This window comes from Spinacia oleracea, chromosome 5 (assembly GCF_020520425.1).
Source record: "Spinacia oleracea cultivar Varoflay chromosome 5, BTI_SOV_V1, whole genome shotgun sequence".
NCBI classification, from domain to species: domain Eukaryota; kingdom Viridiplantae; phylum Streptophyta; class Magnoliopsida; order Caryophyllales; family Amaranthaceae; genus Spinacia; species Spinacia oleracea.
Genome location: NC_079491.1, coordinates 6,250,904 through 6,276,375, shown reverse-complemented (window position 1 = coordinate 6,276,375; position 25,472 = coordinate 6,250,904). Strand labels below are relative to the sequence as shown.

General features: G+C 34.6%; 3 protein-coding genes across 8 annotated transcripts; all 3 read right to left on the bottom strand.

Moving 5' to 3' along the window:
* Positions 1–348: 348 nt before the first annotated feature.
* On the bottom strand, positions 349–5,711 carry LOC110799635 (protein LATERAL ORGAN BOUNDARIES). 3 transcript variants are annotated; one of them, XM_056830181.1, is made up of 2 exons: positions 5,509–5,711; positions 349–1,299 (listed from the first exon to the last, which is right to left on the bottom strand). In XM_056830181.1, the coding sequence occupies exon 2, from the start codon at positions 1,274–1,276 to the stop codon at positions 686–688; it is 591 nt and encodes a 196-aa protein (XP_056686159.1). In that variant the 5' UTR covers positions 1,277–1,299; positions 5,509–5,711; the 3' UTR covers positions 349–685. The 3 variants fall into 3 exon arrangements, with proteins under 3 accessions (XP_056686159.1, XP_056686158.1, XP_021860611.1); XM_056830180.1 differs by lacking the exon at positions 5,509–5,711 and adding an exon at positions 2,585–2,855 and having other exon boundaries at positions 349–1,296; XM_022004919.2 differs by lacking the exon at positions 5,509–5,711 and adding an exon at positions 2,585–2,852.
* A 6,863-nt stretch (positions 5,712–12,574) lies between these two features.
* Positions 12,575–17,614, bottom strand: LOC110799627 (protein POOR HOMOLOGOUS SYNAPSIS 1). Of its 2 annotated transcripts, XM_022004909.2 has the most exons (9): positions 17,418–17,614; positions 17,030–17,281; positions 15,717–15,830; positions 14,856–14,921; positions 14,716–14,774; positions 14,408–14,577; positions 14,274–14,323; positions 13,492–13,516; positions 12,575–12,983 (listed from the first exon to the last, which is right to left on the bottom strand). In XM_022004909.2, the coding sequence occupies exons 2-9, from the start codon at positions 17,264–17,266 to the stop codon at positions 12,925–12,927; spliced, it is 780 nt and encodes a 259-aa protein (XP_021860601.1). In that variant the 5' UTR covers positions 17,267–17,281; positions 17,418–17,614; the 3' UTR covers positions 12,575–12,924. The 2 variants fall into 2 exon arrangements, with proteins under 2 accessions (XP_021860601.1, XP_021860600.1); XM_022004908.2 differs by having other exon boundaries at positions 17,030–17,614.
* Positions 17,615–20,424: 2,810 nt separating this feature from the next.
* LOC110799628 (caffeoylshikimate esterase) lies at positions 20,425–24,227 on the bottom strand. Of its 3 annotated transcripts, none has more exons than XM_056828346.1 (9): positions 23,800–24,227; positions 23,261–23,484; positions 22,747–22,776; positions 22,361–22,487; positions 22,118–22,264; positions 21,756–21,889; positions 21,524–21,655; positions 21,228–21,326; positions 20,425–20,740 (listed from the first exon to the last, which is right to left on the bottom strand). In XM_056828346.1, exons 2-9 carry the CDS (start codon positions 23,408–23,410, stop codon positions 20,513–20,515), a joined length of 1,047 nt encoding a protein of 348 aa, XP_056684324.1. In that variant the 5' UTR covers positions 23,411–23,484; positions 23,800–24,227; the 3' UTR covers positions 20,425–20,512. The 3 variants fall into 3 exon arrangements, with proteins under 3 accessions (XP_056684324.1, XP_056684323.1, XP_021860603.1); XM_056828345.1 differs by having other exon boundaries at positions 23,261–23,492; positions 23,800–24,226; XM_022004911.2 differs by having other exon boundaries at positions 21,756–21,886; positions 23,261–23,492; positions 23,800–24,221.
* Positions 24,228–25,472: the final 1,245 nt, after the last annotated feature.

The window sequence follows — 25,472 nt, the reverse complement described above, 5'->3', positions numbered from 1 at the left end:
ATAACTAATTAGTTTCAGTGCTTAACTAATTAGATTCAATGCTTAACTAATTGATTTCATTGCCTAACTTATATGACATCAAGGTGGTCTTTTGTGTAAGACCGCATTATATAAAGGTTTGTAATATACGTCCAACAAAAATAAGTTTTTTAAAAACATTTTCACACACAAATAAGTTTATTTCAAATAAAATAAGTTCAGATAATATAAGTTCAGTCAAAATAAGTCCAAAAGAACACAACCTATGAAGGCTTTTGGTGATTTATGCAACACGATTTACATAACATAGAATTTAGGCAAATTTATCAAAAACTACCTCATAAAATTGTGTTTTTCAAGAAACTAGCATAACAAATTAAGATATATCCATATATATTGCATTACAATTAAAACATCAAAATTGATCCATGGAATACAAAATTTGAATTATTTCACATATATATATGCCCCCAAAAATATGTAGCACCCCATAATTTTTTTTTTTTTAGAAACTCCAAATGACCCCCAACTAAAAGTAGTGGTTCAAATAAAGAGAGCAATATATAACCTAGCTAAAGAATAGCTAATAATAATATAGATATATTATGATGATGAGTAATAATGAATTCTCACCTTAATTCATTATGCCTTCTCAAAAATAGGTAGCTTTCTTAGCTAGGTGGGGAGCTATAACTCTATAAGATGATCACATGTTACCTTGATTATTATTATTATCACCTCCTCCTCTTTGATTAACAACATTCATGTCGACATTCCATGGAATAATCGGGTACGACGGTTGCAACATAATATCAGACGACGACGGCTGATGATAATAGTTTCCAAACTGTTCGTGTGGCGGCCTAGGCGGCGGAGGCGGCGGTGGTGGAGGGACCACCCCGATCCCCTGCATTGCTACGGTGGTTGAATTGATTTCATGGCAAGCGTAGCGAAGCAAATCGGCGTTGGCCGCATCAAGCTCCTTTTGAAGCTTTTGAACTTGGCGTTGTAAGTACGAAATTGCCCCTACGCAGCCGTAAACTGGGTCCCTGACTCTTGCCTCCGCCTCGTAAGCTAAGGAGTTGACGGCGTCTTCCCTCTGGTGAGGGAGGAGTTCGTTGAGGAGTTTGGTGACGTTGCTGGCGCCGAAGATTTTGTGAACGTTGGCGAATTTTTGGGGTTCTTCGGGTGGGAAATAAGGTGCGAAAATGCAACCTGGCATGCATTTTCTTCGAAGGAATTTGCAGGCTGCGCATGGTGAGTTGTATGAGCTTGATGATGATGATGATGATGCCATTTTTGCAGTGGAGTTTTGATCTTCTGTGTACAATAATATGATAGAAGAAATGAAGGAAAGCCATTAAAGAGATACGAGTATATGTTATCAAAGATGATCGAGTTAGGCAGGATTCAAGAACAAAATTAGGTTTGCTAGGGAATTTATAATTCAGAGTGTTACATACTTTAATTTAATTTAATTTAATTTAACTTTTTTCATAGAAGTACATTATAAATTGAGGATGATCACCTAATACTATTAAGTTTGATTTAATTCGTGTCTTACTTTTAATTTGATCTTTTATACCCAGTATCATTTTAGCTAGATTTATAACAAAGTGATAAATTTAAACTGCTTGGTGGAATTAGATTTGCAATAAAAATAAATCCCCCATTTGATTTTAACCTTAAAAACACACAAAAAGAAAAACCCACAAATTTATTGAAAGAAATCTGAAATTGGTAAAAAAAAAAAAAAAAAAAAAAAAAAATCAGAAGTTGCTGAAACTTTTTAGTTGATCAGAAATTTATTTCTTATTTTTGTTGATCTGAAATTGTTGAAGAACTGAAATTAAACACATGTCAAATCCCAATTCACCAACATAACCAAATCATCCAAAGCCCTTTCTTGTAATTAACTTTTTTTTTAAAAAAAAAAAATCATTCAAGAAAAGCTTTGATTTTCCCACCAGATATTTTGAAGTTTTTTTTACTCTACCAACCTTATGAGTTATGATGTGTATTTCATATAAAAAAAAAACTTATGATGTGTATTTTTGGGAAATTATTTTTTAGCAAAATTTCCAAAATAAAAATTCCCTTCAAAGTTTCTCTCTCACTTTCACTCTCAGTCTCAGTCTCAGTCTCCATGTGAAAAAATCATAAAAGACACAAAGACCATGATAATGATGATGATCAAGAGCAGGTTGCAGCTATAATAGACTAACAACAGTAATTCTTCTGATTCATGGGATCTGGACTCTTTTTCACCTATTTATCCAACATTTATTTCCAATTTTTTCACCTCCTTAAATAAGCTAATCTAAGAAGATACTACTATATATACTACTAGTGAACTATATTATAAAATTCCACAAAATTCAAAACTATAGGTTATAACTTTCTGTGTTGTATAACCTAAGCTATATAGAATTATAGATCAGACTTGAAGAAGCTAAGACAGTAGCAATAGGTTATAACTTGCATAGCTTGTTTCTCACACTTTACCTAAATAAAAACATTCACACAGATGAACTTATTTAAGCTGATCAGGAAAAAAATGAAAGAAAGAAAAGGAAAATTAAAATTAACATAAAAAAGACTGTACCTTTTTTCTTTAAACAAGAGTAGTTCTTGTTCCCTGATGTTAAGGAACAACTGTTTCTGTTGGAGTTAACTAGTACTCAAATTTATGATTTTTTTACAAAAAAGGAAAAAGAAAAGCCCTAATTTGAAGGAAAATGGAGAGAGATTTGCAGAGAAGAAGGAAATCATAAAAATTGATGACAAAAAGGAATGAAAGGAAGGCAGGCAAAGAGCATTTTTAGTGGAGGGGAAATCAGAAGAGGAAGAGGAGGAAAATTATATTCATTGCTAAAAGACAAATAAAGTCTAATTAATGGAGCACTATTTTCATTTTTATTTTAGTTTTATTTTTGCAAAAAAAAAAAAAAATAGTATTTGGTATGAAATTGTGAATAAATGATACTGCAACTTAATAATATTACTATAAGTGTTTGTGGGGTTATCTCCATTTCTGCCCCTCTAATCTAGATTGATCTTCTGATCTGCTCCCCTTACTGATCATGCACCCACAGAAACAAAAAAATAAATTGAGAAGATGAATGATAATGTAATAATGGTTTAATTACCTCGTTAAGAATCCGACCTATTCACTTAATTTTCACTGCATTAAAATTAATAATGTTAATTGGAGCTGATTTCAATTAAGAAATATAACACTCGCTCTATATGTTGCTGATTGGTTGCCTTTATTTCCTTTTCAGTCCGCTTCTTTTTGTTTCTGTTGTCTTGTCTGAAGTCTTTTGTTTTATGCCTTTCTCTTTCGCAATAAAAATTCAAACTAGTTTTCTCTCCTTCGCTTAATTGGTTACTCCCACATATTACTGTCTCTAAAACAAATTAACCAAAAGAACCTAAAAATTGACTTCTTAAATTGGAGAGAACAAGCCCTAAAATTTATATTAAAAAAAAATTTGAATTAGCAACCCTAACATGTGTACAAGTAATAATTAGTTTGGTAGACCAAAGAAACTAACTGTATGGATTGTGAAGACAAACAAATAATCCAACGAGTCAAATATGCATGGTGAATTATTATTTCATGTTTGTAAAAGTTATGGCCCATATCCTTTACTTTTTATTTATTGTCTTAACCAAGGTTAGATAATTACCATTAAATATGGAGTGGAAATTAATTATAGGAATAGGGTATTTGTACAGTCCCTTAGGGTGTGTTTTTACTTATGAACAATAACAATCCCTATCATTACTCCTAAATAAGGTCCTATCACTTTCCATACCCCCAACAAGTCCTAACAGAATCAAGATTAGATGTGACATTTATAAGTAGATTACAAAATCAAATAGCATATACATTATAAAAATATTATTAACATGGTTGCTATCAATCACTAACTTTTAACCATGATTGAGAAGCATATGCTTTAATAGTGGATGCAACACAAAATAAATCTTTGTACAACTTATAATGTGTTCACCTGTGATCTCCTAAACTTATTTGAATTTAAGTTATCTGAATTTATTAGATCGTAGCTGATTGAATCTTACCGAGCATGATTGAACTTTATTAGACAAATAAAAATATATAATTGTAACTTATTGGACATAATAAGACATGATTGAAACTCAACTGACCTTTTATTATTTGTTAAAATATTAATCTAGAAAAATCTAGATAATATAATTGTAAATTATAATCTAGAATAATCTTAGAAAATGTCTAGAATTATCCTAAGAAAAATGTACTAAGAAAAATCTAGATAAATGACAAGTGTAGAAAAATCTAGAAACTAGGATACAACAACTATAAATAGGTTGTATGTGCATAAGTTTAGAGGTGAGTCAATCAAGAGAGCTCCCACAATATATGAGGGGTAGAAACAAAAGTTCTACCAAAGAGATAAGTGAGAGACATGGGCTCTCGCAAATATTGTTGTACAATTCTTATTACTGTAATCAATGATAAAAATGCAATTTTGTTATATTAATCAGGCCCATCAAAACTTTCACGTGCGTCCTCAAATTTCTATCTTTATTAAACTTAGAAATTTATTTCTTTAAAGTGAAGATATATAACACACCTTACTAATATGTGGAAGTAGAACTACATCAAAGAGCATAAGGCCAGCACCATATTTTAGGGTTGTTTATGAGGTGTTCATAGCATCTAGAACATAAGAGCAAGATTAAATTAATAAGTTGTAAAAAATAGGTTGATAAGCAGTACACGTTTATTTTATGTATGTAAATGTACCCTTCATCTAATCTAGGGTTTTTGATTTAATAAGCTTAATTAGTTAGGTATGTACCCTTTTCTTCTCGAGAGATATGGTACATAAATGATTAGACAACTGTTTACTCCCTCCGTATTTAAAAAATTGTCTCAAATCACATTATTCACTTTATTAAAAATTAAGTCGAAATAAAAGCAAGTGGGTTGTAGTTTTGTCTGTTTGTTAATTTAAATAATAGAAAGTGAGAGGAGACATGTGAGAACCACAAACTATAAAAGTACGGGGAAAACTTAAAAGGACAGACAAAAAAGAAAATTAGGGCAATCTTTTAAGGACGGATGGAGTATGAGATACTCCTGTAACTTATAAAGATTAGACAATTTCCCTACTCCCTCATCCTAAACATAAAAAGAGGGTGCATATTTGTGAACTAATTTTTCGTTTACCATGATTGATTTTACATTTTCCAACGCATACTTTGACTCTTACTATTTCGAATTATGTATAACTCAAAAAAAAATTTTAAAAAAATGTAGAAAATATACATCGATACGAGTCTAACAAAATCTCAATTCTCATGTTATTACAATTTTTCTTGGATAGGAATCACAAAAAAATGAACAAAGGTCTAATCACTCTAATGTGAATAATGTGAAAAATAAGATGGTACGATATTTATAGAATGGAGGAAGTAAAACACTTTTTACTGTGTGAGGCAAACCAACAGTAAGTAAGGAGGTGAAAATGGTATTACCAGAAATGGGCAACTTTGAGGGCTGGGCTGTAGCCAACAGGGTCGGGGGTAGGGGCCCAAATAGCAAAGTAGGCTAATAGGGCAGAACGTGTGGCTAGCTCTGTTATGTCCTCATGTCTGGGCCCACTCCTAGTCATTCATCGACAACCTAATCTTCTCTTCTCGTACAATTTTGAGTGAACATATGTATTATCTACTCCATAATCCATATCTGCATATCATGGACTACTTGTCTACTTGTTCGTCAAATGTTCCCCTCAATTTTATTTTTCTATGTCATGAAGTCGAAGAGTTATGCTCTGTTTTCTTTACCTTATTCTTATTGCTTAATATATATTTATATCACACTTGAAAAATCAGATCAATCACACTAGACAAGATCAGGAAAAAAAAAAGCAAGAAACACTCACGTAAAACATTCGTACTAGACCAGAAACTAGAAAAATCAGACAATACCATGTAAAGAGAACAAAGCTTAAGGAATATTCTGTACTTACAAAAATGTTACCTATCACACATACATGATGTCATTGTAATACATAAACTTTGGGATGGATAGTTTCACGCTTTCAGCGTAGTAAATATAAATATATATGGGGTTTATTGGTTATTGATTATACGTTAAAAAAAGAACAAAACAAATTTCAAAATTGAGTGTTTCACTTATATTTTAATTATATATATTTCAAAAGAAGGGTGTTGTTAATTATTTTTCATGAAAGAATAGGAACTAAAAACTCAGATCACAAGTCCTATGTATAACGGCTCCCCAATCGATATTCATACTTACAATCTAGGCATTACACAAGCTTTCATGGCAGAAATTTGTGCGCTTCACAAAGGACTTCAAGAAGCTAAAAAGCTTAACATTAAGAATCTCAACATTGAAGGAGGCAACCTGATGGTCATCAATGCAGTAAAAGGGATTTGGAGAATCCCGTGGAAGCTTCATTTCGTCATTCAAGATATACAAGACATTCTCAAATTCTTCGACAATTGGCCAATACAAGACATTCCCATGGGATATAAAGCATGGGTGATGATAAAGGTCGCAAGTTACGATAACATTTAGTTGTCACAATCTTACGTGTCGCACTTTAATTGATACATATAGGCGCCACATAGGCTATGTGTCATCAGGATATTTTTACTATCAATTCAATATTTTTACTATCAAAATATGTAAATAGATTAATCGATATAAAAAAGGAGACAAATTAGAATATTAAAATTTTCTTACCTTTTTTGAAACATGTATAATAGATTATATAAGTTAAATATTTTAGTTTCCAATTTAAACCATGACACATAAGCATGCCATGTCATCATTGTGACACGGTTTAAAGGTCGCGTGTTGCGACCTTTATCATTTTCGATAAAGCATATCTATCGAGAAGCCAATCGAGCAGCAGATTGAATTGCAAATGTTGGTCACTTAATTAGCAACACTATGTGTATTGATTCGTATAATAGTCCTCATGTACTTTCCATTTTAGATAGTGATTACTTAGGAATATCCCTCGTACAGAGGGGCTCTTAATATACTATTTTTCTTACCTTATCAAAAAAAAAAAAAAGTCCTATGTATAAATACATTTATACTTTTAAGTACAAAGTATGGAGTAGTTTCAGTAAAATTTCAAAAACTATGGAGTACAAAGTACTATAAGAAACGGACTTCATGTTAGTATGTTACGGAGTACTACTAAGAAAGAAAAAACGGAGGAAGTACAAAATAAGCTTGAACTATTTTACTTTTCAATTGGGATAATTATTGATCATATAAATTTGACAGGAGCTCGTGTGGTGATCACAAATTCAGAACTCATTCTGTAGCGATCACATCAAAGTATTGGGCGTGTAAAAATAATAGTATTATGCTCCAATCAAATAATGGTCTAAGTTGGCGAATGTTTCTTCGTTATTATTATTGGTGAATTTACCTTTTCAGAGCCGTAGTAATAATATTACTACTCACTCTGTATTTTTTTTAAGAGATATACTTGGCCGGGTACGGTTATTAAAAAGAATAATTGAATGAAATAAAATAATAAAGCAAGTGAGGTTGGATAGATATTTTAATAATTAAATATCGGGGAACCATATCATTTTGGTGGGTGGAGGGTGGAATGTGGGGTGGGTTTATGAAAATATTTGTTTAATAGGATGGTGGGTGATAGGGTATATTAGATGTATTATTTAATTAGATGGTGGGATTGATAAGTTACTAAAAATGGTAAGTGTATCTCTTAAATAAATACGGCCGGAAAAGACAAGTATATCTCTTAAAAAAATACGAAGGGAGTAACGGTTTAAAAGTTGATTTTGGCACACCCATTGTGAAATTACATGTAATTTATTACTCCGTATATCCTACTCACAAGAAGAGAAAACTAGAAAACAAAAAACAAATGAGTGTCAAAATCAATGCCCTAACACTTCAAATCGTTTAAAATTATATTGTCTTCAACAGAACTTATAGAAGAACTATATGTTACGTTATGTCAATTGTAAACTTATAACAATGACCTAATACTATTTAATTTGGTCACACTATTCTGAACTATTTAGTCTCCACATGATGAATAAGGTGATCGAATGTCTTTACACAAAAGAATTTGTGTCAAACTTGATATGATTTTGACTCCCTAGAAACTAAGAAAATTTCATGGTCATTCCTTCAAGCTGAGTATGATCGAATCTAATTTCATGATTTTGACTCCGTATATTATAAGATATGAGTATTGTTCATTTATAATACTCCGTATATTCAACCATCATATCCTTAATATATAAAAGGTGCATGGGTAGCAATTTCGTCTTATGACTCATGATTTATCACAAAATAATCTTTCATACATACTTGAACGTACGTACGAAATGAGGATTTGAGTCTCGCTCAATGAGGGATCATAACTCGAAGGCCCCTTACCTAGTTTATCTCACATTAAGGTGCATGATGTGCTCCAAACTTTCAAGAATTTAAAGCATATTTGTTTTAATTTGTTAGGTAAGAAGAAGGGACTCTAACTGGAAGTCTGACACAACACCTATCACAGGTTAATTAACCAGCTCAAGGTTGACGAGGCGGCTATCTGATATGTTGCAAATACATATCAGTCAAGAAAACGGCAAAATAAGGAAAAAATGAAGTACCATTCATGTAAAAACAAGTATCATTTTTTTAAAAAAAAGTACCATTTCTTTTTAAAAAGTATCATCCAATGTTTTTTTGTGTTTTTCTTATTTTGTCTTTTGCTATGATATACATTTGCAAACACATATCAGATATGCAAAAATACTCCCTCTAACCAGTTCAGCTACGCAGATATACGCTTGAGCAACTCCCAAATATTTCACATGAAGTGGCTCAAGTTTCTCCACCAACTCTATCAACATATGTTGGTTAATTAAATCATGTACGCATGAATTAACTAAGATACAAATAAAAGTAAATAAATATACTTCCACGCAGGCAAACCTCAACATACGGAGGAAAATAATAAGGGGAGAAGAGAGTATAGAAGATGACTTACCTTCAAACATGAAGGCAGAGTGAGAAGAAGCCTATAAGCCTATTCAACTCCCATGCACAACAATCATCAAATGATTCAAATCTGTAAGAAATTGTCACACTTAGCTCATTTTTATGATCACACCTCTTAACCACAATAAATTCATATCACTCTACCCTAAAATATTCAACAAAAAGTGATTATATTCCTTTTGTTTGGTGGGACAATCATGGTGTTCGTAGAAGATATACGTACATCTCAATATCTCATGTATTATAGAAATTAGCTACAAGTAAATTAAAAATGATGAGTCACATGAGTGAGTGGAAGATTTCATAGTAGAGTTAAGGGTCGGGGTGACAAATTGAAAATCAACGTATACAGAGTGACAAATATTAACCAGTTTAGTCGGTAAACTTTTAAAATGTAATATAGTAAACATAAGATTGAATTCCGTGTATGAATACCCTATCTCACATACGATTGGAATCATCACAACTGCAGTGTACCCGAGTATTCATAAACGTACGACGACTTACTAGTTAATTTTCTATCTAAACAAAGGGGTAGCTATATTGGGCCTACCGTTCGTTTAACTGTTACCTCTCTTCTGATCAAAAGCTTGGCTTAAGCGAGTCAACTTCCTCCGACGGCCTATGCCTCCTTCCTAATCTTCTTTCTAGCTTGCAAATGAGAACCCTTTAAATAGGAATGAAAACAAATCTATTAAGAATAATTTTCAAAGTGTTAGTTGAAACTAGCCATCACATAATCACATTATTGAAACATCATCTTTCATGGAGTTTCATAACCGCCCAAATCTAATAAAAACCCAATTGGACCCCATTTCTAATCATTTATTTTTTGGCATTAAGCATATTTGATATCAGAATTTTCCATATATTATAAGATGGCATATTAAGTTATTAACATTCTCTCCTTACTCAATATAGCATGATGCACATTCCCTTTTTTGGTTACACACCGGTGGAAAGCTACCCAATTTGCAATTTCTTATTAGTTCTTCTTGCTCCTTCAACGACCCTCTTCTTTTCGACTTGTTTATATTGGGTTAAGTGATGCATAATTCTTTGGTTAAACATAAAAAGTACGATCAAGTACTACGTAAATTTTGAAAGGGAAGTTTTCTCGTGTAGTACCCGTTCTTAAAGTAAAGAATTTTTTGTTAATCATGGGAAGTAAGCAATGTCTCTTCAATCTTCGCCTTATTTTTATTACTTATGGAGCATCACTCAATCTTGTTAAGAAAAGACCAGAAAAGATCATACTTATTTTTTACCTTTTCACGCTTGTTAGCTTATTGACATGTGTCTTTGTTTACGCATTTTTCAAAATTACAAAAATTGGATATTTTTTATTTGAGGGTAAAATGTTGGATAATTAAAGAATATACAATAAGACAAATTTTACAAGACCCTACTTCATCATGTTTTTTCCTTATATACTTCGTATTAAGGTACAACCATACAAGTATGGTCATACTTAGGCCGAATGAGAAACTTCCAGAAAATTTCAGAGCATACCTCAGAAAATTCACATCAGAACACGATATTTCAAGCAAAGAAAACAAAAAGATCCATGATAATGTTTTTTCCTTTGAAACAAGTGAAGCCTAACATGAAACTCACATCAAATTCTTCCTAAAGTTAACACCAAGAAATTAAGAAATAGTTCAATAATTAAGAAGTTGGTTAGATTTTAATGGATAGTTTAAATTGTCTCTTGAAAGCATCCAAAAATATGGTTGTTCAAATTAACGCCTTCCAACGCCTTTCGCACAAGTGAAGTTGCGATTGTGGTCGGCGAGAGTAAGATTCCTCCATTAATAAATAATGAGGGATGATATTAATCATTAGAGATACGGCTGCCTAATCATTTCTCATATGATTACTTATCTTTGTATCAATCAAAGACCTAACTAATGGGTAACATGACTAAAAGGCTCTTTTAATAATCTTATTAAGTACGTAGTGGGATTAGTGGGGACGAAACACTTAAATATAGAGCCACTGGCGACATTAAAAGTTCTACAATGAGTTTACAATCATTATAAAACACAACTATCAATGATGTCTTGGCTTAATGATTAAGGTTGATGCATGTGTACGACAAATCACAAGTTCAAATCGTCTTTTCCTTTATTTGTGATTTGTACTGCCTAAGTGTATAATATAGCTAATTCGCACCTAAAACTTATACAATGCAACCCATGTATAACCTAAAGTAAAGAGAACACTTTTTTTTTTTTGCAAAACTAGAGTTGTTGCTAATACTTCGTTATCTTCCAATAATTATTTTTGAGACGAGTAGACGACCATAATATAACCTCCAGCCTTCATTAACAAAAAAAACGTCTTAACAAAACCCGGTTTAACCCTCCCTGCCTCCGGTGAGATTAAGCAAACTTGCTCAGTCACGGAGATTGATTAATTTATTAGAACGCGTAGAGTCATAAAACTTCCAACAACCATTTCTTTCCCTTTGAACATCACTAATGAAGGGAATCATACACATGGAAATATAGTACAAAATTAACATAGTATATTATGAATGCACTATATAGAATGCCAAGATAAAATCCATAGAAGAGATTTCTTTGTAGAAATGTGTTTGACTTGTGAATTGAATACCTAATTTAGTCCTTTGCCTTTCAACTTCCCATATTGGCTTTCCCTTTATTCATAAAGTATGTCAATATAATCTACAAAATCAGATGGTACAATGTACCAAATGTTTGCCTCCCTAGCTAGGCTCGTAGCTACAGAATACTTTCTAAGCAAGGCTTTCATAGTGGAAAGAATTTCACCTACCAACCAAAAAAAGGTTGGGGATTCAATCCCCATTAGGAGTACTTTGAGAGAGCGTTTCCTACCAACTCGCCCACTCTCAAAGTTTCTTGCCCGCTAACTCGGACCGGATTGACCTATACGGGTTCTGGTCCAATAGGGCGCTTCATCTTACCTTTTTTTTTAAAAAAAAAGGCTCCTAGCTATGGAATACTCGTACTTTCGTATGTGTTATTTCAATGTATTCTAGCATTTCGATATTCCCTTCCAACAATACTCTCAGAGTCTCAGCTCTAAATCCTGTTAGAAACAAATGAAGTTTTTCCAAAAAGGAGACTGTATTGGGCCTTGGGTCTCGGGCCTCGACCCATCAAATAGGAGATCAAGGTTTTTATATAACTGGGCCATGTAATTCAAAAGAATTTTCCATTGGCTCACTTATCAAGGCAAACCCATCACATATTAACATAATCACATGGAATCGGACATACGCCACATACCAATTTGTTAATAGTTCTAAACTTTGCAAATCAAAGACAAATTATCAGTGTACAGAAATATTGGACTATAATCACTAATCAGAGTATTTTTTGGTGACTTTTCTAACTAAATAGGAGAGCAGAATTAAGATATGCAGTAAGAAAATCTGAAGATCGGGACTTTTTACTCGAGTCACATGGATCGAGCATGTGTTCCTCAAATTTCCACGACCCTTGACTTCAAAAGGCAATAAAAAGATGGAAATAAACCAAAATCACATCATTAACTTTTAAGAGGAGACGTCAACAAACATCGAATGACAGTATTATGTACTATCGTCACCATTCAGAACTGTAACCATACATGAATATTAATTATCAGTGTACAATGGTTTGTAAAAGTTAAAGCATATAGTGGAATTTAATGATTCAAATTTCTGTACATGAAATTGGATTAAGCTAAAAAGATGGATGAGATTATGGTTGAAATATAGAAACCTGAGTTTGCCGTTGATTTCGCTACTTACAGAAAGGTTGGGACATAAAACTGGTCCTTAAACTTCAAAGTCTCGTTCAAGTTATGGTAACACCGTAACAGTGAGTATAATAAGGTCCTCAAATTGCCAAGTTTCCTCCCATTCCAATGATGACGGTGTCCATCATGTCCACCATGTCTGTGATAACATAGGACGAGAAATTTCAGAATGGTATTGAGCAGATTAGCAGAAGCTGAATAAGATGAGCAAAACAGCATATCCTGTTATAGTGTTATATCTAAACTAAGCATACAAAAGAAAAGTTCAGTTCAGTTCAGTTCAGTTCAGCTCTAAAAAAGAACAGGGCCTAACTTTGTAAGCTGTAATTCTCTGAAACATATCCTCATATTCATGAAATTTATCAAATGACAGCTGAATCTTAACTCGAGTAAGGTGTTTCATGATTTGAATTTCAATATAAGAAATATTGTGTGAACTTGACATTGTATTATGTTTATAAATGAGTACCATTTGGAGGTCACTACCAGAGTACCAGGCAAATTCACTGTCTATAGTTCTATGATTTTCTATCACAGTAAAAGAAATAAGCGAAAGAGATTGCATGTTTTCATGCTGAACTGAAATTAAGATATGAATCTGTCTTCATGTTCATAATTCACAAAAGTATAACCAATAGAATACTTACCTAAGAATTTGTCTGCCCCCTTTTTCTGAAAAACAAGTAAGAAATATAGTTAATAACACAAAGAAGAACATGAGTGACATGAATGGTCAAGTAATAAGTGGGAACCCAGGAAATAAATGACACAAGTTTTGTTTTGATACACAAAACAAACAGTTGATTTTGCAGCACAACCATCATGATACGGAGTACTCTTGTTACAGCTAGTAAGAGAACATTATTTCTGCATAGAAATGAACTTACATATGCAAAATACATGGTGATGAAATGCAGAAATGAAAGACAAAACTAGTTGAGGCAAAGTTTCATGCAAATCACATTTAGAACACAGATTTAAACATTAGAAAAAGTTTCTGAAATGAAATAGCTCCCAAGTTATCATGCGGAACCTTGGGTTAAAAAAAAATGTAGCCACAGCTTATTTCACTTGGACGGTTACATTTAGCCAGATATTTTTGTGATGACAAGATGTTCTATTGCACTTGGAACTTGAAATTAACCCCCCCCCCCCCCCCCCCCAAATTTAAAAAAAATCCAGATATCAATCAAAATACATGATTATCAGCCATGGATCCACACCCTCGGAGAATTTTATCCCTATGTTCGAGTAACACGTCCCAAATACACTAGCAAGTGGAAAAAAGCCACTGTAACAAAAAATATCACCCTAAAACACGTCACAAGGACTAATGCTGGATGGACATAGTGAGATTGTTGACTATTAAGATTTATAAGAACAGTAGAAAAAGAAAGATCAACAACATTGTCAAAGTTCTGAGAGATACCTCTTTAAAGAAGTGATTCAGATCAACTTCTGCAGGTACTTGAGGTACTCCTGTAAAAGACATAAATCGATCAAAGAACATCCATATTTCTAGATAAGTGTAAAACAGCTTAAAAATTAGCCTTATCAATGTACCTAGATCAATCCCAGTGCAACAATCAGCAAGAAGTGAGGTAAAGCTCTGAGGCAATGCAACGTCTGTGCTTCCAACAGCATGACCCTGAGCTGCTGGCTCTGGACATGAGTAGGGGACATGTTCTTGGTTGATTGAAGGTCCCCAAAATGGCGTATGTTCTTCATTAGACCTTAAAACAAAAAAGATCAATTGTCAATTCTCTTTTTAGGCCTTATTTTGAAGAAACCTGCTACGTGTTTTCATGGTTGTTGCTTTGTTATTCCTTATGAAAAGGTTGACTGTTTCTTTAGAAAGTGATGCTTGATACCCCTCGGTGATCATACGCTGTGGCAAGCCATTTGAACCGTTTCTTTGTTCCTTCAAGCACTGTCAAGGTACAAAGAAGTGTTGAAGATGTTACTATGACTGCACAAAACTTTCACAAATTCACAATCATACTGATTTTACCTTTAATGACTCCATGAATTTCTGTGACTCTATAAAAGAGAAGAACCGAAGGGCGAACTTCTGAATCTGAAACATCACATAGGTTACATTTCAGGCTCTTGATTAGGAAAGCTAGACTTGCTATAATGAGCAGAAAAAAGATAATCCTAAACAAGTTTCTATGAAGTCGGTATTATAAGCATGAAATAGTCATAAACCAATATCATGTGCAGAACATCAACTAATGAAGATAATCAGAAGCATGTTTAGCACTAGAAGAAAGACAAAGAGTGTAGTTACTGAAGCAAGGAATTCATGTGTTGTAAGAATTGGAACTTCTTGGAAGTTGAAAGGATAGAGACAGAACAACGATGACAGGGCACAAAAATGAGCTATGTGCAGATAACTTCAGTGCACTTGTGTTCTTGGAAAAGGCTTTTGGTTTTGAACCTCTAAATCATACTTCCTAGATAGGTTGGTGGCAATCAACAAAAATGGTCACAACTCTCTACCAAAACATGTCTAGCACAGTCAGCTTTCTGAAAGGCAATTCAAAATTTTTGCAGACGAGAATTCTCCTATTCTTAAAGAAAATGTTGCCTGAATAGATCACATGTGCAAGGATCCTGAGAAACTAACAGGAACTCAAGTGTGTTAATTGCAAGGTTACTGAGATATATTCATGGAAAATTATTGCAGTAAATTATCAGCAGAGCCACATACTTCCAGATAATATCTCCTAGAGTTTAGACTAAACAACTTCAATGCTAAACTAATGGTAAATATTATCTATAGAACATTCTTTGCAAGAAGTGTGTTTGTCAATGCATGAAAGAAGATAATCAATCACTAATCAGTGGGAATCCCGGTCTAGAAGCTTGCCTGACCCATGCCATCTCTGTAACTGGCAAATACTACTCTGCTTTTCCTGACACATCCTGAACCATTGATACCCTGTGGCCATGTAAAATTCAACTTCGAAATGTAGTGTTCTTCCTGCAAATAACCAGCCATACAAAATAATATTAAAACAAATGTTAATGCTTCTGCTGTTTATTCCACCATCAGTAAGATAGTTAAAGATGAGTAACATCCTGTAGAAAAGGATTCATTCCCAAGCACGAAAAAGAGGAAGATATCCGTATCAAAGAACAATAATACAGAGAGATTTATGCATAGATAAAGAAGATAGCTATAAAACTGCATATTTGACTGATCTTTAATTCTTCAGGAAATCATGTAGTTGTCTTATAACAAAATAAATGAACCGGTACATTCCATAATAAAAGAACTATCACAGGCAGACTTTTGTAAATGACCCTATCTTGTACTGTTTATCTAATGTACGTTTTACATTATCCATTGAAGCTCTCAAAAAGCCCATATTGAGCTCTGAAAACTAACAAGGATTTCACATCATACATTCCAGAATAAGCTTTCGGAACATTGTATTTTGAGTGTTATAAAACAATCTCAAAGGGTACCACAGAAGAAATCAGAACCCTCAGCAGTACTGATGTGTACATACAGGTAAAATGCACGATATAACCAGTGCACATTGATTAGTAAGGTTATGTAAGCATTTCTGATCAAAATAGGCTTTCAGAATCATTCAATGTCACTTATACTTAATCACATTTCATGAACATAAGAAAACTACAATTCGAACACTGAATATAAACAGATTTATTGCAGCTTATGCACCCTCCATATCTGTTACCGAAAAGATATGTTGAACTTGATTACTTTTCAGTAAAGGTCCAACATTTTCGGTCCCACAAGAAAGATTAGCCTTAAAAGCCCAAATAAATTAGGACACTTTATGTCCATAATCACACAGTTAACAAACAACCCATATCATCTTAGACAAACACAACGAATTTCTAGCTTCCAGCCACATTCAATTCGTAGATTAACAATGTCAATGACCCACAACAGGAATTAACTCAGCTAAACCAGAAAATATGTAATTAAGGCCCATAATCAAGCAGCAAAACTACAACTCCATAAAATTTCCATAATTTTCTAATAAGGCATTCCATAAATTCCTTGAATAGACTACCCATTGACCCTTACTAGACTCCTATTAATCTGGATTTGACCGCGACAAAGAGGCAATATAAAATTCAGTGTCAAATGTCATTGAGAACTATAATCAAACAGTTGGTAGGCAACCCATTTAAAGGGGTACTCACATAGATGTTTTCGTCAAGGGAGACAACGAGGGTTGGTTCGGAAAAGGAGTGATCAAAGAAGAGAATGTGAAGAGAGACATTGGAAGAAGAGGAGGGAAGCCAAGTACCCTTCACCCGATTCCGCTTGCCTGCGTAGAGTGGCCGGAGTAAGGAACAAGAGGTAGTGGTAGAAGAGTGAGTCTGTGGGAAGTTGAAGAATCTTGCGTATTGGATTTTCCAGTGTGCGTTTTCTGTCATTGCTCCGGTGGTTACCTAAAATCAGAGACCCGACGTACGATAAATCAAAGGCAAAAAGATAAACAGCTCGGGAACTTGTCGAACGAAAATGGCGAAATGAAACCCAGAAAGCAGCAACCACCAAAAGAAGAAAAGAAACCAGCAAACAGACCGGAGTTCACTGCAGAAAAGGAAAATCGCAGAAAAATTAAGTCTTGAAAGAAGTTAGTGACCGGAAAAGCGAAATTTCAGTTTGAAGTTCTCGGGAAGTTCGAGCGAGTGAGGAGAGAGAGAGTGAAAAGTGAAAAGTGAAAATGAAGGAGAAGCGAAAATGGAAGTTCTTATTTTGGATCATACTGTGGAGTGGATTTTAATTTTAACAAGTCGTAGTTATTTTGTAAATTTGTAACACAAGCAGTAATAAGTCATTAGTTTTATTATTATTATTATTATTATTATTATTATTATTATTATAATGGGAAAACATCAAAACGTTACAAGCTTAACAAGCTACAAAGATCAAGTGAACTACAAGAAGTTGGAGGGGAGTCGAGATACAATCTGGGCCCCCACTCCTTTAGCTATGGCGAACCCCATCCTGCTGAAAATGTGGGCAGCTGCTCGTGCCCCAATGTCTTGAGCCCTGGAGTACGTCTGGACCCGCTTCAGCAAAGAAACAGCCCCTTTCTCTAATTCCCCAAAAGAAGAGAAGGAAAAAGGAAAGAAATTGTAACCCAAAGCCCTACAACGTGCCGCATACTTATCCTGCTTCCGCTGCGCTGCAACCGCCACAACCCGACCCGGAATGAAGCCTGACAACCCAGGTTGCGTCATAGGGGAATACCCAGTCAAGTCAACACACGCATCTAGACCGCCATCCCATGAGTAAAGCAATATATCTGCAGGACGAAGAGCTCCATCACTCTCACTAGTCAGCCCAACATCAACCTCCTTGCGAGCAGAAATACCCGACCGATAGCAAATATCCAAAAGGGTATCACGAACAACATTATGTCGATGTTTGATACCCACAATCCCAGCACAGGACACGGCATGATCCCCATAAATGTCCCCGTCGAAAACCCGAGAGCAAGCAGAACACGGCGTCGAATCAGAGAACAACGGAATACCCAACCGATAGCAAAGAACCGAACGATAAGTCTTATCGTTCATAGTCTGGCCTAACCCCGGGATGGGGACTGCCCGCAACCAAGCTGAGGAGTGATCCCCCTGCTGTGATTTCCATAGGGCAACAAGACGTGAAGATAAGGAGTAGGCGGATTCCGCATCAGCAGTAACCTTCGTGAAATATATGTCTGCCAATTTCTTCATGAGTCTGGGGGCAGCAATCTCACTAGGGCTACGCATAAGGTCGGTCTCCACGGTCCTATTGAAAAGACCAAGAGCATCATCAAAGGCCGGTCCCGGACCATCAACACCTGAAAGATGAAGAAGCGAATCCTGCAAACCAGAAGACTGCAAACGGGATGCAAGAAAAGCATAATGCCGAACATCACCAGCTGAATAAACACCCAATCCTCCATAAGAATAAGGCAAGGTGTCGGTCTGAATAAAAATTATTATTATAAAAAAAAAGTCATTTTTGATTTTTTTTTTTTTTTTTTTTGAGATAATAAGTAACTAGTTTTTGGTGTTGATACTAGAGTTGTCAATTCCAATCGAATCCGATGGATATTCATCCACCCGATTCAAATTATATGGACGAAAACCCAAAAATAAGCGTATGGGTGACGAATGATGGATGGATGGATCGGATAACGGACGGGTGGATCCAATCCATCACCCGATCCTTCAACCTATTACATTAATTGTATGATTTAATTTATCATCATTTACTTTCATAATATATTTATTTATTGTAAATAAAACTATATTAGACATAAGCGTAACACAAAATATTGTATTCCCTTAGTAGGATAACACAAAGATAAATCTAAAGCTTTGTAATAGTTATGCTATGGTTTTTCAAAAGAAAAATAGTCATGTGGACTATATGTGGACTAATTATTTCTAATTGCAATATGTGTCACTTTAAATTGTTTTTTATATATTTTCAAATAAATTTCACCTGATTCTCACCCGACCCATCCGAGGATGATGGATGGATCGGATGTGGATGAATAATTTTACGGATGATGGAGGGGTTGGATGACGGATAAAATGTCATGGATGGGATGCGGATTGAGCCTCACCGATCCAAATCCGATCCACTGCCACCCCTAGTTGATGGGAAGTGATAAATTCAAGGAAATTTTTACTTCTTCCAAGGAAATCCACATTTTTTTAAAGTTGATTTCCTTGGATGAAGTAAAATTCTTCCTTGGATTAATCATTTCCCCTAGTTGATACAGACTTATGCTTTCCTTTTTTTCACTTTTGTTGGGTTATTTGCTTTGATTTGCTTGATTCTGTTTTTAATAATCTGCAAATTAATTAATTATTGTTCATTATGATTTTGCAGTATTGTCATTTTTTATTTTTCAAATACAAAGGTATCTTATGAAAAACAGGAGAAGTGAAAACGTTAATTCTTCCGGGTACCCTTGACCCGACCCGCAAAGTCGGGTACCCGAATTTCCCGGGTCAGCTCACGGGCCGCATTTTCAACTACCCGTAAAAGCGAGTCGGGTACTCGGTAATGAACACCTCGGCCTACCTATATGGCTATACCTAATCTCCTTGTCGACCTAAAGACTTGTGTAGCTGAATACAACATGTTACTCTGTACATTAGCTTGACCAATACAACAATGGTACTCGAAATGTGATAATAAGAATATACATATATATACGTGTACCTCACAGATTGTCACATAAGGCATACACATCAGAGGTTGTTTTTTCGGATATCAAATATGTGTGGCAACGCACATATCAGCTAAACGACAAATATCTAAAGACAAAATAGCTAAAAAAAAGTACCATTCTGTAAAAAAAAAGTATCATTCTTGTTTTTAAAAGTACCATTTAATGATTTTTTTGTCCTTTTTTCTACTTTGTCTTTTGCTATGATATGTATTTGCAAGCACATATCTGATATCCGAAAATACTTCCTCTAAACACCATGCCCCCCTGTTTAAACTATCAAGGTAAGGTCAATAGTCAATACACCCGATTTCATGACGATATTGTGCATCTCTCAAAGATTCAAAAAAAGAGTAAAAAGAATAAAACTAATGTTCACGTAAATAACTGACCATTTACACAAAACATATAACCCTCTCAATTCTTTCCAAGTGCAAATTAGTTAAGAGGTAGTGTCTTTTGAACTGTGGTCATCTAACCAAGAGATAATATCATTAAAAATACCAAAAACAACCTCATCTGGTTCTCCTTCAAGAAGTTGGTGACAAGCATTTTTGTAAAGATTGAGCTTCTTGTCCCTGGTGCTTGCCTTCTCGAATAAGGCCTTACTCACTGATGGATCAGTTAATGCATCAGCCTCTCCATGTAAGATTAGCAGAGGTAAACTAACCTGATTAAACAAAATGATAATTAGAATCACATAATCATGCACGAATAAAGGAAGAAGAAAAAAACACCACAAGTTAAGGTTGGTATTGGTTAAGCCTTGAACTGAATTTGTGGTAGTTGCAGAAAAGGCACACTAGAAAGTAGAAACTAAGCACAAGTTTGAGGAAATGCCTCTTTTGGGCTTATATGGTTCTAAATTCCTCTTTCTATTTTGTTTTTCCCACAAATGAGCACAAAGGAGAGTATCCATGATGATGCATGACCAATGATAATCTTAATATACGTTTGTAAAAGCTAATGATTCTGGAAACAGAATATGCATGCATAATCAGTCCGAGTTGATAGCTATGACCATGAAAGCCAGTTCGGATTTAAGTTTTCTGAGATATGGATTTCAGTTATCATTTACCATAACATGTCAACTATTCAAGACGTTATTATAAACAGATAGAATATAATGATAACATAAGTTGAAAGGCTTCACATACTTCCTGCAATCGACGTTCTATCTCCTCTGTTACGTGAAGCAACTCAACAGCTGTCCTTAGTCGTGGTTTATCCTTGTAGGCAATGATATTGTAAGCTGTCTGGGATCACAAATTGAGACAAAAAAAACAAGGTTAGGTCTGCAAAAGTGCAAAATTCGAACAATGGTACAATAATTTTAGTGTTACAAATAAAATCAAGGGATAACTGCACTACTGTAAAATGCGAACAATAATTCCTGCTCCATGAAAGTCGTGTATTCCGTATTAGTTTAGACATGATAGATTAAGGGGCTAACCAGCTCTTTATTCTGATGGAAAGCAATATCATCTAAATCTTTTGACGGAACCAACTTTGACTTAGGAAGAGCTTTAGATAAGGCAATCAAAAGACGGGTTACTAAATATGGAGGGCGCAAGTCATCTGCAATCTACATAAGAAACAGAAAAATAGAAATTAACATTAAATTCTCAATTCATAGAAGGTATATATACTTGTAAGTTATACCAATTCCAGGGTGGGTAAAATACTTTGCACATAGGGGCCAAAAGAATCGCGCCACTCCAAGCTTTAGGTTGCTTCAGATGCACCTTCAAAGCTACAGCCCCACCCATCGACTGACCAAATAAAAAGCTCGGAAGGGCATGGAACTCTGGTTTGTCTGCTAGGAAAAGGCAAGTGTGTTGTCAAGTACCAATACAAGTGTAGATGATATACTAAGAAGAGTCAAAGAAGAACAAGAATTTCAGAACCTAAATGCAAAAAGGAAAAGAAAAAAAACAGAACAGGACCATATATAACAAGAGAAGATACTAATAAATAAAAATACTCCTTATTAGCAGAAGAATCTAGTGAAGAGTGAAGAATAGAGAAATAAGAAAATGTAAAATACCTTTGATTTTGGAGTAGTGCTCAGTTACATCATCAACGAGACTTTCAAAACTCGGGATGTAGCCATGAAGACCATCTGAAAGGCCAAAACCAGGGTAATCCAATGCAAAAACTCCATATCCTGCTGAAGCAAGTTTCCTGGCAGTTCCTGAAATCAAACACAGATAATTGAGTGTGTTTTTTTTAATCAACATGATGAACAAACAAGACGATTCTCAGCAACCACAAAAGCATAGCTACATGCCTTCAAAGAAAAATGTACAGCTTTCTCCATAGCCATGACAGTAGCAAATGATTCCTTTTGGAGGATGCGATTCAGGAAGCCAACTTTTGGAGAAAATTTCCACCCCTCTTGAGTTCTTTTCATACCTCTGTCCCAGAAAAATGTTACAACATGAAACAGAAAAACAAAGAAACTCAGTCATTGATGTTGCTGTAACTCACTTGCTACCAAGACTTGTATTTTAAGAAGATAAGCAAAATTCTGAATACTGAATAAAGTTTGATCTTCTGTGCAGTACTAGAACCAATATAACAATAATACTTACTACAGCAAGGTAACATGATATCTGGTTTTAGAAAGCTTTGAAAGTACAAGAACTAGTAGTAAAGAAGTAAAACAAAAGTTACCTCATCTATCTTTAATCCTTCAGTTGGCACCTACAGCATTGAAAAACATTTGTTAACCGAGAAACGATTAATTCAAAACTAAGCACAAACAGAAAGACATACATAGCTATATGCCTATATGTAGAAGAATATCTTTACATCTACATCAGATACCATAGAACTACATTTATGGCTCACTGGTAGATGGTATCAAATGGTGGTAATGGAAATAAATCTGAAAGTAAATTTGCAAGAAAGTATCATCTGAACTTGTGTTTTTCTTCGCGAAATTGGGTGTCCCATCAATTTGTATTCCCCCTTTAATAATTGCTACCTAATTGATTCTTTATACTCTCAAATGCACATAAAAATTGGCTAAAAGAGGTCAGAAGTTTCAATTTTCTTTAACCAAAATCGTTTATATAAGATTTTGTGATCAATACTCAATAGGCAACTAAGACCTTTCAATTGCAAAATGAAATTCAGGTCACCAAAAAAAAAAAAAACTAAATTACTCCACAATTAATCAAAATACCTTGAACAAGGAGTGGTCAATGGAAAGCATAACACCTTCAAAAGCTTCACGAGCGCGGCGGCGAGCAAAAACTTTATCGAAATTGGCGTCTATGATTCGCTTAAGCTCATCAGAAATGTCATTGAGCTTAGCTGATCGAGGAGGGGCCATTGCTATTTTTCGTCTACTATTTTCTCTCTCCTCTTCCTCCTTGATTGACTTTTTACATTCCTTTTCTCCATTTCCTTCCACACTAATTCAGACTACTTCAATTTTTCCCCCCAATTTCGAATAAAATCAAAAAAATAATACCAACTTGGTGGAATATAAAACAAAATGAAAACAGAGTAGTCAAAAGCAATTCTTAAAGGGTGTTTGGTTGAAGTCTTTGGATTGCGGTTGATTCCATTCCTTGGTTTGGTCAGAAACTTTCGAAAGTGGAAATGATTAGGGATTTGGGGTATCAAATTCATCCCGAACCTTAAGGAATTGAATCAATCCCCAGAAACCCTAGTTGCGTTTAGTAGAGAGAAGAAAAAGAGGTTGAATATCGGACTTACTCTTAACGATTACGACGGGGGAATTACTCTTTCCGTTTCCGGCGGGGAAATTGGATGCATTTCATTCCCTCCTATTCTCCGGCGTCGGCGTCGTTATCGGCACATGTACAGCAGTACAGCCAACACCGGAAAATTGCGCTACACAAAACTAATTATCGGTTCCGCCCTTCCGAGTCCCGACCGTTTCCGGTTGCTTGCGGTAATTAGATCAGTACGGGTCGGGTCTATTCAGTCAGGTTAGATTTCGGTAAACGGGATTTTAAGTCGGGTATGGATCAATCGGTCGGGATGGCAATAGTAAATGAATATCCGTTAATCCGATCAACCCGCAGTTATTAAAAGGATGGATACCCGAACTAAATGAATGAATGCGGGTGACGGATGAAGCGGGTGACGGATCTGATCGGGTGTGGATGATGCTCGTTCCATCCTTTAATCATCCATCGACCCGTTTAATATATTTTTCATCTTAATAAAAATGTTAAATATTTAAGAAACTAATTTAATTTCTTGTTGCAATTTTTTTTTTAAACCAATTGTTCTTGTTTTTATAATTTTTATGTACAAAATATTTGTTTATTGATGAAAATGAATATATATTAGTGATGATTTTAATTATTTTTTTAATATAAAATATTTATCCGTTAGTTACACGATCCACCCGCTTCATCCGCGAATGAAGGATGGGCCGGTGGATGTGGATGACGGGTTAAGTTGGTGACGGTTGGATGCGGGTGGAGCTCCATCCGACCCAAATTCGATCCAATGCTATCCCTAGGTAGGGGTCGGGTATGGTAGCTCTAGTTGGTAAGGATTATTTTGGTTTATATATGAGTTGAATTAAGTCAAATTTAAGGTTTGTTTTGTTCACTCTGTCCTTATTGCTTATTCCGTATGAAATATTACTCCCTCCATATTTATTTAAGAGATACACTTGCCTTTTCCGGCCGTATTTATTTAAGAGATACACTTGCCATTTTTAGTAACTTATCAACCACACCATCTAATTAAATAATATATCTAATTTACCATATGACCCACCATCATATTGACAAATAATTTCATAACCCCACCCCCACCTCCCATCCCAAAAAATGACATGGTCCCCACTTGTTTACTTATTAAAATATCAACCCAATCCAACTTGATTTACTATTTTATTTCATTCAATTCTAATTCTTAATATCCGTGTTCGGCCAAGTGTATCCCTTAAATAAATACGAAAGGAGTACTTATTTTTCTTACAATCAAACAAAATATAAAAAATTCAGACCAGAAAAGTAAAAAGCAATAACGGACAACATTGACCAGACTAGAAAAGTTCATATCACCCCATAAGCTAGCAAAAATTATATCAGACTAGGTGAAGAAATTAGTCTACAAAAAATCAACTGATTGTGCGCGAACTGACTAGGTGTCTTGTTTGATTTATCTCGCTAATGATTTTGAAAATATCAAATATTACTACTCCATACCTGATGGATCCATCCGACATCTGATAAAAATCAAAGTAATCCCAAATAAATAAATAAAATCTCACATTACAATCCCCATGAGCAAAATGATCCTGCAAAAAAAAAAATCCGAACAGATTATACACGACTTGTAGCTGACCGATGACCATTTCACATCCCTATATATATTGTTTGGAGTTTTGGACACACCTCAAATAT

Excerpts from the sequence above, each read along its gene's own strand:
- LOC110799628 (XM_056828346.1), bottom strand. The coding sequence starts at position 23,410 with ATGGCCCCTCCTCGATCAGCTAAGCTCAATGACATTTCTGATGAGCTT. Across the intron at positions 21,656-21,755 it reads TTTTGGCCCCTATGTGCAAA|ATTGCAGATGACTTGCGCCC; the intron begins GTATTTTACCCA and ends TTTCTTATGTAG. Across the intron at positions 21,327-21,523 it reads TCCATCAGAATAAAGAGCTG|ACAGCTTACAATATCATTGC; the intron begins GTTAGCCCCTTA and ends TTGTGATCCCAG.
- LOC110799627 (XM_022004908.2), bottom strand. The coding sequence starts at position 17,266 with ATGACAGAAAACGCACACTGGAAAATCCAATACGCAAGATTCTTCAAC. Across the intron at positions 14,922-15,716 it reads ACAGAGATGGCATGGGTCAG|ATTCAGAAGTTCGCCCTTCG; the intron begins GCAAGCTTCTAG and ends GTGATGTTTCAG. Across the intron at positions 14,578-14,715 it reads CAGCGTATGATCACCGAGGG|GTCTAATGAAGAACATACGC; the intron begins GTATCAAGCATC and ends TTTTGTTTTAAG.
- LOC110799635 (XM_056830181.1), bottom strand. The coding sequence starts at position 1,276 with ATGGCATCATCATCATCATCATCAAGCTCATACAACTCACCATGCGCA.